This window comes from Podarcis melisellensis (assembly GCF_964234715.1).
Source record: "Podarcis melisellensis genome assembly, chromosome: 6".
In the NCBI taxonomy this organism is placed as follows: domain Eukaryota; kingdom Metazoa; phylum Chordata; class Lepidosauria; order Squamata; family Lacertidae; genus Podarcis; species Podarcis melisellensis.
Window position 1 is genome coordinate 71,768,269 of NC_138538.1, and position 14,222 is coordinate 71,782,490.

Genomic DNA, 14,222 nt, shown 5'->3' on the forward strand with positions numbered 1-14,222 from the left:
GCTTTTGGCTTGACAATGTGAGGACACTCTTTATGAATATATCAGAACCATTCATCATGTATCAGCTTTCCTCAATAAATTATTATTGCCAAGGGCTATACATCAGCAGTAAGATTTCTTCCCAGCTGGAACTCTTTTTTTGAAAAGGTTTAAGTCTAGGATAATGGAGAACCAAAGGGATTACTGTCCAGGAGCTACCAAATGTTGAAAGGAGATAAAGTTTCAGCTCTGAAACTGGAACAAGAAGTTAATTGTAGTGGATTTCAGACTATTGTTAACTAATTAATGCTTTGTGAAATCCTTCTGTGCAACAGAGCTTTGGTAGGAAGACAAGGAGCAATGGTGAATCAGAAAAAGCTACAGAATAAATGTGAGAGTAGACAAATAAAAGGGAAAGACCAGCTGATCTGAACGGGCAGAAAAGTGCAGGCAACAATGCAATATGGTAGCTAACTGAAGACTGACATCACACTAATAATACCCTTAGTATGAATTGCTCAAGGTGAAATCTGCCTTGGTGGTCACAAATTGCAAATTGGAAGGAAGAAGCTAGGATCAGTCCTAATATCCAAATAATGAGTCTGCAGCCACTATGACATGAAGGATTGTGTATGGGGGAATGCTTTCTCAAAAACGGACATGATTGCAATTCAATTCCCCATGTACAATCTTACTAGTTTGGAGACACTTACCTTCACCCACTTTGATGTAAACATTCCTGGATATTTTGAGTTCAGTGAAAGATGTTACTGCCCCATATTCCTTTTGGGCCCACTGTAGCAGATGCTTATTTCCTTGAGGGAGAGGTTTTTCCTCTATTTTTGCTGACAAGGAGAAATTTTCTTTCTCAAACTGCACAATGGAACCTGCTGATACCTGCGGAGAATAGAAACACCTTTTTAATGCGACATCCACATGATGCAGAACTCTCACCCCCCACAAAAAGTCATTTAAACCTGTCACACCAAAACCCGTTTCTCACGGGGGTTCTTTCCGTAACATCTGCTAAACAGGCAATACCGTGAACCATTTGTACAATGCGCTTTCACATTAAACGGAACGTAACAACAAAGAACATGAGATTGAATTCTCCTTGTCTTGTTGATAGTGATGAAGAACAAAAGTGTAGTTGTATGGATGAGGCTCTGTTGAAAATAGGAAAAACTATCACTGCTACTTTGACCAAAACAAAGTGGTGTAAGGGTTTGAAACATGTAAGCCAAATTTTTAGAGATTATTCATAGGCCTTCCTCCACCATATGCTTAAGCCAACGAACAAAACAAAAACACACATATACTACTCAACAAAGAAGGTCCAGAGAATATATTTTCACTCATTACTTCAAGGGACACAGGAGATCCCACTTCAGAAGGCCTTTAAGGTACTGTGAAACTGAGCAGTATCTTATGTAATGAAAACTACATGCAAAAGAAGAGGATGAGACTTGAAAAGTATCAGCTACAAATCTAGCTCCCCATCAGAAACAATCAAGGCTCTGAGGCTGAAGAGTCTCCTGCTAAAGAACTAGACCAGGTAGAGGACTCCAGAGCTTGCTGCTGGAGATCAAGAGACCACTAAGCCTCCCATATCTTAAGGGCCAGAGTCTGGACTCTTCCCTTTGGACTAAGGAACCTTGCATAGGACCTCAATTTCTGGCAGCACACCAGCTGGGGAGGTATACAATGGAGGAGCACCAGTCTTCAGGACAGAGGGTTGGCCCTTTAGGAATCTAAGGTTAACAGCAATGCCTAAAGAGAAGTAGTCTGAGAGCAAGAGCTTAAAATGGCTTGGGCTGCCCTCAACCTTTGTTGGAGCAAGTTGTTTACTATTTGTGGTCCTGCAATTTCTAACCTCACCGGCCTTCTCCATGGGATACGGCACCAGACCAGAACATGACAATAGTATTCTAAGTACACCATAGTTTTGTATAACAGCATTATGATATCAGCAATGTTCAGCCCCTTTCCTAAAGGTTCCTAACATGAAATTCACCTTTTTCACAGCTGGGTTGACATTTTCATTGACCTATTCACCATGAATCCAAAATCCATTTCCTGGTCGGTCAGCGTCAGCTCAGACTTCATTAGCATATATGTGAAGCTAGGAGGTATTTTTTGCCTCTGTGTGCACCACTCAAAATGGATTATATTGAATCACATTTTGATGTCCACTCACAGAGAATTTTTTTGATGGCATAGATATGCCAGAAAGGCCCTATTAGGCTATATGTTGCTTTGCTGACAACACAAGAGGGCTTCACTGCTTCCTACCTAACGTGTCACTTCCTTCGCATCTCTGTCAGCCAAGTGATCCTCGAATGGTATAAACTTTTAGCTCATAGTGGATTAAGCAAACAGCTGGATCAGAATAGAAAGGGTTGAAAAAGTACTGGGAGGTAGTGGGCATCAGAGCAGCCCTCTAAAACTTGACTATCACTTTGCGGATCACTTATTTCAAAAGCTAAACACAGATGGACTCAATGGCCCTTGTGGCCTATTCCAACTCTATGATTCTATGATATGGGATTCAAAGGAGGTTATGCACAGGGCACATGGGTTATCTATTTTAAAAGCTATACTGGGAGCTCATTTCCTGCGTTTTCAGCAGTTTATGAGCTATTCAATCCAGCTCCATCCTATCTTGGAGGAAGAAAATATAGGAAAATAGATAAGTTGTCTTTCATGTTGTCAAATCTCACAGAGTGAAGGATTGCATCATAGGAAACTTATTTCAGTGGGAAAGTAGGACCTGTTTTGAACGAGCAGAGCACAGAAGTGACAAAGGAAGACAGAGGGATGTGATTGTTTCAGAAGACACATTTTCTTAAGCACCCTGACCAACTGACTTGCCACGGCGGTTGCAAATATCTCCGGGACAACTATGTCAACTGTGTATTGCTCCAAATAACAACATGTTGCAAACAGATTTGAAAACACTTGGCTGACTTCATCTGGAGAAACACAGATGTATTCTTAAACAATAGATACATTTCAGCAAAGCATTGTTTACACAAAACTGCAGGGTACTTTTTAACTGTAAAAAAGTTGGATGTTGCTGCAGCACAAAATAGTTCCACACAATTAAAAGTCAGGTTTTGTTTAAAGAGATATTTCAATTTAAATTTTTAATTAACACCATCAGCCATTAAAAATGGATATCTATCATTCACAAATGATGTCCCAGAATATGCATTTTTACGATCCATGTTTGTTTGGCTAATAATTAATAATTTTTACCCGACCTCTTTAATGCATATTATCACTCTGCTGTTTTGTCTGGCTTTATGGCTATTATTGACAAATGCCCATAAACTGAAGCAAAGAAAAGGGTTGTTTTTTTGTTTTTGTTTTAAAAAGCTTTGTAGCCATGCTTGTGGGTGGTGTTCATAGCTGGGGAAGGAAGGGATAAATCTCTGCTCTCTGTGTCCTGCAATCCTGATGACAAATTGGGCTCTTAACTCAGCTGTAATTAAACACGCACGAGAAATGATGTTGCACATTACACGTATTTGTAAAGTATAGCTTGACCCTGAGCCTAAGAAAAATGTCAAGTGTGAAATACTCCCAATTTTATACTAGGCACAGAATGACCAAATATGACCAATCCTGCTTAGAGCTTTCACTGGTGAACTTATTTTTTAAAAATAAGAATCCAGCATTCTATTATTATGGGTTGTCTCCACTGGGGCCCTATTGTACAGCTTGTCTTGTGAAGAGATGCCTCTCATCCCAAGAGTTCATTTCACCCAGACAAATCACAGAAAGCAGCTTAAGAACCCGTCGCCTCCTGCCAGAATAGTTCCAAAAACTTTAAACTAACCTCTGTTTCAACTCTCGATGATTCCTTTCATTTGTTGCCGCTGGTCATGCGACCACCATAAAACATGTCATTAAAAAAAACAAAAAATCTATTCGATGTAACGCTTCATGCATCATTTTAACAAGGGAAACTACATAAGTATACCCTGTCTTCTATAAAGCAAGGGCTCCAAATGTCACTGTTTCATTAAACCATCTTCTGGCAGTGCATCACCTGGTAGTCTCAACATGTCTTTCTTAAGCCCCGACAACGTGTGGCGTGAACATTTCTCCACTTACGGAGAGATCTCTGGAATGGAAGCCTTGGTGAACCATTCATTTTCTGTAGCTGCCATCAGGCGTGGGGGTCTGTGAAGGAACTGCACTACTGGGGAGTGGCGGTGGGGAGAAATCATAAGTATGCCTGAAGACCACATGGCAGGAACAGGTACGTGCAGGTCTACATCCCAACATAGAGAACTGCCAGGTATGCAACATGAGTCAACCTGCCTCATCTGCAGCTTCAAGGAGCTCCCCACTGAAACATGGTGGTGACACTTCTTCCTATTTATAATTAGTTTAGCTTTTGTTTCAATTCCACAAATTCCAGAACTTTTATCATGTAGGAAGCCTTTCCTATAACAGGAGGGAAGTGGGAAGCATGCATGGTTTTCCCTACCACGCATTTTGGCACCGGAAATACCCCAAACACAAAGTTTAGGAGAATGTGTATTAGGGGAAGGGGGCTGTTGTTTAAACTGATCCATAGACAACTGTCAAGTTGGAACCTGCTAGAGAGATGGTGGCTGATCAGCCAAAATTCCACCATAAAGAAGAAGTCTTTTATAGTCCGTCCTCTTGAGAAGAGTCAACATCTAGCCTGAGTACACAGAGTCGGTCCAGAACCTCAGCCTTTTGCCGTCTAGGGGATTTGCTCAAAGCTGAAGCCCTGACAGCTAACCACGCACAGTAGCTATGAACAGGCCCACGGCTTTCTAGTTTAGACCTGGCAGCTCCCAACAATTGAGTATGTCCAAATTCTGCTACAGCATCAGACAGAAAGCAAACAAATCAAGTAGTAGCCTTAAGGCATCCAGAGATCCAGGCTACATGCGGCTATAGCCTGAGGCTCTGAGGGAGTTATGCTGGCTGCATAAACCACACATTAATAATAACAGCTTGATCCTGTATAGGGCAATCTATGAGAGCAAACAAGGTTTTAACAAAATGCCATCTAACATTTGCGTTGTATTATGTTACCTGAGCCTACACCTCCTCACAGAGAGCATACAGAAGGAACCACGCCGTCCATTTGGAAAGCAAAACTGAAATATTTGTTTTGCTGCTGCCTAGAAGAGCTGCCTTTTAAAAATCAGATGCCGCAATCAGTTTGGTGTGTTCTTTCGAGTAGTGTATTCTTCAGTGCTTGAAATCCGAGGGTGCATTTTGGCAAAGTTATTTCCGAGCTAAGTGAGCAAGCTCTGGTTGATATTTTGCTAGGACTTCCTGCCTACCATTTGGAGGATTAAGTCTCCCTTGGAAATAATAATTCTGTGGGGTGATTACTCATCTCTTGCTTCATTTACCTGCGCTGCTTCTCACCCTTGGCTGCCCATCATTGACATGGCAGCCCAAGCACCTGCCCTGTCTATTTAAAGATAAGATTGGCAGAAGGAACTATTGGTTTTTGGCCTGTAAGTACAGCACTGCAACACACTGACTGAGCACATGATCCTCTCATTTCACCCTATTTAAAGGGCCATCTGCCCTTTAAGACTAAGGAGAAGAGAGAGAAAACTCCTGCATGCACAGTCAGCGTGGCTCGGTGCTGCTGCTTCCAACCTGGAATTATAGGTTAACTGATGCTAATTAATTATAGCTTCATACGGCTTGCTTAAAAAAAAAAAAAAATTGCACGAAGTGTTGCAGTCTGAAATCAAGCAGAGGAAACAAGAGCAAAGGAGGACTCTGCTGTGCCTGCCAGGTCTCAAAGTTTTACTATGAGGGCTTAAGGCTACATTCAATGAGCCAAGCACGTTATTTTCTTTGGACTGCGTTCAAGAAGCTCTTCCAGAGAGGGAAAGAAAAGGCAGCCGTCACTTTTGTTTCACCACTTTTCGTCAAACGTTAACTGCTTCCTCTATAGAACGGATCTGTTTCAGGAGAGTGAGGCTGCTCTCAAAGTATCCAGGACGTGAAGGTACACGTGAATTGTGAAGGTAGCATTCCAAAGCCAACAACTGGACTTGCCTGAAATAACAGGAAGGTGCTTAAGGGTTGGCTAAGCTCCTGAGCACCTTTTGACAGAGGCGAGGAGGATATCACGTGATGGCAGAGGAGCATTTCTGAATACCTGCTCGAACAAACGACTCAGGGAATTATTTTGTGAATCTCAACGTTAGGCTATCACCCCAAGAGTATGCCGTTGTAAAACCGTGTGCTGGCAAAGAGATAGAGAACTTTGCACTGGGTGCAAACTTGGAAATCTGCAGTAACAGAGGGAGGATGAAACTTCCTTTTTGAGGGATGCAGGAGACAGAGAGACCTGTGAACTCCGCAGCATGGAAGCACAATCTCAATGAACTTTCAAATCCAGGTCTAGTGCAGGCAGTGGGATGTGCAGTCAGTGGGATGTTTTGTGTCTGGAATTATGTTTCCCACCTACCCAAACTTCTATGATCCCCTACCTGCCAAGTAAACAGGTATGAGGGAGCTTATACAACAATAGAGTAGAGAGAACCCTTCTATGGTGTGCTGGGGCTCTTAATTTTAACATATTTCACTTCCCAGCTGGAGCCCAACGTTCTGTAATTCAGCAAGATCCTGTGTTCACCTGCAGACTACCTATCCAAGGCTTCATTAACCTGTGACCCCAAAATTCAGGATCCCCTCCCAAACTGAAACCAAAGTTTTGTGCTAGTTTAGTGCTGTGTTGTGCTGTGAACCCTGTGTTTTGTGCCACCCCACCCCTGAAACTGAGTAACTGACACTCAAACTGGGGGCTATAAGGACACCCCAAAACCCAACCTTGTTCAGCTGGCAGCACAAAACTTTGGCATCAGTTGGGGGGGATATCCTGAATTTTGGGGTCACAGGTTAATGAACCTCCTAGCCAAGTCAGGTGGCTGGCTAACAACCCCTCTGCCAAGGCCTGTAGTTATGAAAATGTCTCTGTCAATCACTGTAACCAACTCCATAGAGGCACCATCTTCACTTTTCTAAATGAGCACATGATGCACCTACCAAATGTAACCACACACCAGTCATCACACTGAGCTCCAGATAAGGGCAGTTTTTACACAGGAAGCAGCTCATGTAAGAACCTCCCTATTCTGCTTTTCCTCCCTATTCTTTTTCCTATTGACTCATTTGATCTTCTCGGAATGATCTTTTGGCCAAAAGTGTTCTCCTTCCCAAATGAGGCAGCTGACCCTTTGCAGACGAGAAATTCTCTAAATCGGAGAACTTTGGCTGGTCTTTGCTGACACAAAAATCTATGAATCAGAAACCTTTGGATGGTCTTTGAAAATATTAATCCACTGGGAAAAAATGGATTCCGTTGAACATGACTAACATGATAAAAACTACACGTTAACAGCAGTCCTTCTACACAAACTCTTTTCTTAGCTCCATGGGTACGTCTTTAGCTAGAAATATGAGATGATGAGTATGTCTGTGCTTCTTATTCCTTTTGTTAACATATGCCTAATACTTATGAGATGCTATGCTCTCAAAACATGACCAATTATCAATGCAAACAGAACATTGCTAAGTGGTTACCCCAAAATGGAAGAGTTACAAAGAAATAAAGTCACTAAAATGATTTTAAGAGTCTCACAACCTGACCAGAATTAATGGGCTTCATATGCACAATTTCGGGGGCAATATGTATTCTTCCTGCTGCTAGATGTCCCCCTCAATTCAGCTGATGCTCTTAACACCTCTGCTGACTGGGGACTTCCTGTTCTTCATGGTGCTTCCAACATTTGACAAGCCTTTGTTGCTGTGTGCAGCTTCAGCTCCACTTGTGTTACAGCAGAGAGAGACACTTTAAAAACGTATACAGGGTGAAAGGTTTTGTCTTTCAAACTATGCTACGCTTCGCTCCCAATTGTACACAGAACTGGAATTATTCTTATATTTTACTCCCCATTCCTATGAAGCGGCCTGAGCTTTTCAGCTAACTGTGGCAATGAGGTTTCTAAAATGCATTTTCCCTCCCCTAAGACATGATCGCTGCTGAAACCAGGTTTGATTTCCAACAATTCTGTAGGTAACTTCTTACCCACAAGGAATTGTGACATCTCCTTGGATTGGCCAGTTTCCAATAACTGAGGCACATAGACTGGACTTTGCTGTATCTGAAAGGCCAAGCAAGCTGGATTTTTATTCCAAGTGTTGCAATTTGAAGTTGCTAAAGCTTTTTAAAGTACAAATCAAATCAGTGCACAGGAAAAGTTCAGGCTGCACAAAGGAACATGTGTAAAGAGGTATTGGTGCATGGCTAAACTCAGGCTAAGACATTGACCCAGCAAGTGACATGGTCCCTGCACCTCTCTTTTGAAGAGCAGGGTGGCCATAGCTCTTAGTGCAACAAGTGGCTGGAGTCTCAGAAGGGGGCAAGGAACTGGGCACTCCTTCAAGTGTGTTGGGTCTTTGAGGTGTCCTGGGAGAAGGAGGCAGTTTCATCAGAGACTCAGCATCTGATTTACTTCAAGTCACCTGTTACAAGGGAGGAGTCTCCTCACTGGCAGGAGGAAGGTGCCACGGGAAGAGATATGTGTCAGAGGGTGCGCCATCTCCAAGGCCCAACTTTGCATCCCCTAAACCACAGGCTTCTTGCCTGACTCGAACACCTATTGGGGTCCCAATTTCACTCCCCTCATCCCACTAGGACCCTCACCTGTGTCATCAAGCTCCCATTCCCCAAACTTCTCCCATTCTTCCACAGGATCTGACCACCCCATCTCCATGATCTTTCCATGGCACTCATAAGGTGAGAGTGACAATCTCATGGGGTCACCAAAACAGTTCTTAGACAAGTAAGAGTGAAAGAAAAGAAAATTTCTCAAATATGTGAAGAAACTTCCTGAGATACACATGACAAATGGGTGCTGGAATGGGTGGTGGGTTGCTTAACAGACATAACCAGTCTGAATAGAAAGCTACAGAAATAAAGGGAAACAATATAGAAATGACTGTTAAGAATTAAAACTAATAGAATTCCATGATCTACCACTTTCTCCCTCCACTAACCAGAAACTCATTGTAGATCCCCGAAAAGACAAAAAATGGCTAAGTTAAATGTTTGTGGAAACAAAATTTATTTCAATCCAGCACATGTTTTCCCCCAGCAGTTAGATATCATAAATTCATACCAGACTGGAGTTCGTTGCTGACTTTTCTTTAATTTCCCCAGAAAGAGACAGAATAATCTATGCCCTTGACTCTATGGTTGTTTATGTTCCTTACCATAATCTGGTTTTAAAAGTATGCAGATGAACAGAAGATTTGCTCTTGCATGACTGCCAAGGCCATTTTCTGCTTGAGTTATCTGATGAGCAAAAGCCTGCTCAAGAAGGTACAGATCCCCTTATCAGGGACAAAGTGAGACCTCATTAGGCTGTGTCCCAAGCACTACATTTGAGAGGGGCAACAAATATAATATTCAAGATGGCCCTTTCTGTAATCCAATTCCCACCCCTCGCCACCTCCATTTATGTTATCTCTGCTCATCCTCCCATCTCTACTTCATTATTACATCTAATTAAACTAAGAGACCAGCCTAGTGCTTCCTGCCAGCAAAGAAGGGGGGAAATAACCAAAGTGGAGCAATTGTTTGTGTTGGCAGAATAGCAGTAAATCTGTTGATTTTCTATATGTTACAGAAATGTTAAGTGAACAAGTCCAGTGCGAACATTCATGAATATCTGATTTGTCCCAGCTCCCAAGAAGTACTGTGTCATATGACCCAAACCTGCAGGTGGTTGCACTAAGGCATGGGTTGACAATGTGGTGTCCATGGGTGCCAATGTGTCTGCCAGTAGCTCTTATAGCACCAGAAAAAAGTCGAAAGAAATATCCTCTCAAAACTCCACAATGCATGAACAATGCTCAGATTCTGACTGTACTCGCTCAGCCTTTCAGACATCGAAAACATCCCTTAACCCTGCCCACATTTCAGTGGATGCTAGGGCTGTGCACCCCTCCTTCCCTCCCTGCTGTACCAAACAGAGACGGGCAAAGAGCTTCTCTCTGTCAGCAAGCCTAGGGGTCATTTTGTGACGGAAGTCCATAGCACTTTCTCAAAATTCCAAGTGCGTCCAGTGACCCCAGAAAGGTGGGCAAGCCCTGCACTAAGGCAACGTCTGACGGGACTGGAGGTCCCAGTAAACATGGATAAGGAGAGATAGATCAGGGCTGAAGAACCTATGTCCCTCTGCTTGTTACTAGACCCTCAGCTCCCATTAGCCCCAGACAGTCTGGCCAACTGTCAGGGATGATGGGAACTGTAGTCCAGCAACATACGTTGTCCAGATGTTCTCCACTCCTGGGAGAGAACATCTTCCTCCTGGCACTGAGGTGGCTTTGATGTAGATATAGATGGTGATTTGGCAATTGGTAGCTTACTGTGACGTGCAGGCAACTCCTTGGTAATCTGGCTGTCTCACTTGTCCTGCTGCGTGTAAAGAGAGATCTACCATATATCAAAATGCGTAGATGTGTGTGGTAAATGGTCTGTTACATATGTAAATATGTAAGTGCTTTATAGTCATAGCACTGAAAGAGGCACGCTGATCTAGTCACATTCATATTTCTAACATGACAGTCAATATTCTGAACATGCAGTACGTAGTAAAAATGCTTGGGGCAATGATAATTTCAGTGCATCAGTCAGCAACAATTGCTTATTTTCGTTTATTTGTGGGTGTGTGTTTTAAAGCAGATAAAAAAACCTGGTGCATCAAATGTTACTTGTAACTGGAACCTAACATAATTACAAGCCCATAATTTCTTGACCATGAACCCTCTCCCCACCTATTCTAGGCAGGTTTAATGAATCCAAGTGCAGAATAAAATCCCAGTTGGAAGCACTTATATAAACAACACCTTCCATTCTGGCATCCTTAGTTTAATGGGAGATATTCAAAATATTGGGTTGTAGCCGACTTAACTTTCACCCAGAGTAGACCCATGGAAATTAGTGATGCCCATTAATTTCAGTGGGTCTATTCTGAGTAGAACAAACACTGGATATGACCATAGTTAGTGGCCTAAGAAAGTGGCTTTTAATTTCACTTTAAACAGGAATTATTTTTACTTTAAACAGGAATTTAAACAGCTAATTCTACATACTCTAAAGCAGCATAAGGTAGTGGGAAGAAATGAACTGACAAATGAATTAAGCAAATAAATAAATAAAATGCAATTACTCTCTGGTTTGGACACAAAATGAACTTTTTAAAAATCCCATAAAATTATTCACACATAAACTTTAGGAAACTTGCCCCCTGTCCTCTTCTTTGACTTGAAATCATATGAAGGTCACTATTTATTCACGTTTTATCACTAGCTCTACATTTCCTACCCTCTTCTCCTCTTAGCCTAGTGCTCCGTTCACATCTGGGTTGATTTAACAAGTGATTGGAAATGTAGCCTCCTGATTTCCCGTTAAATACTAGGCACAGGAAAAGAAATAGCACTTGTTTTTCAGTGAGTTTTGACAGCCATCCAAAATCCAGTGCACACCAAAGAGCGGTCTGTGGTTTGATGGCAAGGGCCCAACATTTCTGAAGCATATTCTTGGGAGAAGGAAGCAAACCAGGCTTCGCCAGAAATAATGACACAGCTTCACTTTATATTTCTAGAAATGGATACAGGACTTTTAATTGCTAGCCTTAAGCAGAGTAACCATTCATTCTTTGCCACAGCACGTGTGTGCTTTGGATCACCAAGCGCACCATGAGCAAACCCTTTAAAGCCAGTGGGATTACTTACCTGTGCAAACATATAGAGTTAGGAACCAATGGTAGATTGCACACCTCTCAAAGGGCTGCATCCTGAGGGACCCAACCCTGAAAAAGCCCTTGTACATAACCTTTCTGGAATCAATACTCATGAACAAGGAATAAGATGTTTTAGTCATGCAGCCAAATGCCCTGATCCAGAATTCTGAGTATGGCAGGGATGCTCATGAATCCCACCTCAATGACATTAGTGACATGTAGGGACTTGCATCACAGTCCTCAGGCCTACAACATATATGAAGCTAATGCGGAGGGGGGTGTAAGAGAGAGACAGAATTTGGAGGTCCCCAAATTCCGGAAAGCCCTCTCCTCCTAGGTGCATCTTGTCTCTGTACAGTCATACCTCGGGTTACAGACGCTTCAGGTTGCGTGTTTTCAGGTTGCGCACCACGCCAAACCCAGAAGTACCGGAATGGGTCACTTCCAGGTTTTGGTGCTCATGCAGAAGTGCTAAATCACACTTTGTGCATGTGCAGAAACACCGAATCGTGACCCATGCATGCGGACACAGCATTGCGGGTTGCAAACGTGCCTCCCGCGGGGATCACGTTTGCAACCCGAGCGTCCACTGTCTACATTTTGATGTCAGGTCAAGGTGCACTTTTTTGCACAACCTTTGGGGATGGAGGAAGTTACACGGCTTAATTGTGTTGAGCTGCATGTAACCTGCCCCGGTCCCATAGGGGGAAGAGTGTGTTACAAAGGCCTTTGAATAAATATCGCTGGCTTCGTGTCAAGAATGTTCAAAATAGTAAACCATTGCACATGCCCTCTGCTGAATGTTTAAACCCACTAATGTCTCTGTGGCCACGGACTGCATGAAGTATCTAAGGAAGATTCATTGTAGTTTCCATAACAAACAGCCGCATTCCAGCAGGAAAGATCTCGAGCCATGAAAGTCAAAGGGCTACCTCCTGAAGCAAAAGTTTCCACCAGCTGAGTAACACCTGCAAAGGCCACCTCTTCGACATTAGAATAAAAAATAAAAAAGCATGGCTTCCTGCCAATACCTTCATGCGGAAACTTGCTTGAAGCGGGGGGAAAAGGAGGGAGAGGAATTAGCAATAGTGCGGCTGGGATTTCCCTTACCCTCCAGGACGGAACAGCAGGTTGGAGATATTTAAAACCTGCGAGGGGGAAAGGAATGGCTTTCTCCCCTGTTGCCTTTGAGTATCTCTAGGGTTTAAGGGCATCGCTAATGAAACCACTTTGTATCAGATGTTTAATTGTTTTCCTCCTTGTGCAAAGACTTTTCTTTTAACTGAAATGCTAAACGGCAAAGAAATCTGCCACAGCTGGATGAGAAGCCAGAACACTGGCCTCCTATGGGTATGTGAATGCAGTACATTATAGATCCTTAATCTGGCAAAGGGTCAGGTTACGTGGTTAAAGTGGTACATGGGAACAGCAGAGGCTTATTCAGTTTGGCCATGCATTCCCAGTGTTGTTTTACAGTAGGTCTATTCAGATTAGACTTACACATTTACATCCACCTCTGCTCCAAGTGAGATTTGGAAAGTAAGGTGGAATCTACACACATATTAAAAGAACGCTGTGAAAATGCTTTTCTAAAAAATGTTTTGAAAAATACATTGAATTTCCCATAGCTCATTGTCGCCATCTAGTGTCACATTTGTATATCACACTTTACAACACAATTAAAATGTTTTATTTGCAGCTGTATAGTCAAGTCCAAGAAAGCAAGTTCAAGGAAGAAATAAGGCAGAAACTGGCAAAATTCCGGAAGGCTCTGAAAGATGTTCCATGGAGGCATATAAACCCTGCGATCCAAACCCTACTTTCAAGCAGGATCCCGTTTACAGGGATCAGGTGATTCCATGCTCAAATATGAATGATATTTCCCCGTTCCAAGTGGTAATTTCTACAGGAATGGAGTAGGTCAGGGGTCTGCAACCTTTAAGACAAAAAGAGCCACTTGGACCCGTTTCCGAAGGAAAAAAAACTGGGAGCCGCAAAACTCGTCATTATAAAAATAACTCTTTGTCACTTTTTTATTATTTCTTTGTTTGACCCCTCAGAATTACTCCTCCTCATAGAAATAAACGTTAAATTAACAAGTTACCTTTTTGTGTGTGTGTGTTCTTCACTCCCCTTCAAAACAGTGACCAACGTACATGCCCCCTTTCAATGTAGCGGGTGGGCGGGAAGGTGACGCCGGAACAGTGCGTGACTAACGTACGCACCGCCCCCATGCGACACCACAGCCAGTACAGCGCCCGCCACAGTGGGGAGTGTCGGGGCGCACAACGTGCCTCCTCCCCTCGCTAGTATCCGCCCCGGAGCCGCGGCAAAGGTGTAAAAGAGCCACATGTGGGTCCGGAGCCACGGGTTGCTGACCCCTGGAGTAGGTGAACAGGCAGCATGGAACAAAGTGTT

General features: G+C 43.0%; 1 protein-coding gene across 1 annotated transcript in view; it reads right to left on the reverse strand.

Moving 5' to 3' along the window:
- The window catches only part of TGFBR3 (transforming growth factor beta receptor 3), a 143,145-nt gene that overhangs the window by 42,445 nt on the left and 86,478 nt on the right, over positions 1–14,222 (reverse strand). Inside the window, exon 5 of the mRNA XM_081914167.1 lies at positions 693–876. Within this exon, the coding sequence (XP_081770293.1) occupies positions 693–876 (184 nt within the window). The remainder of the gene's footprint in view (positions 1–692; positions 877–14,222) is intronic.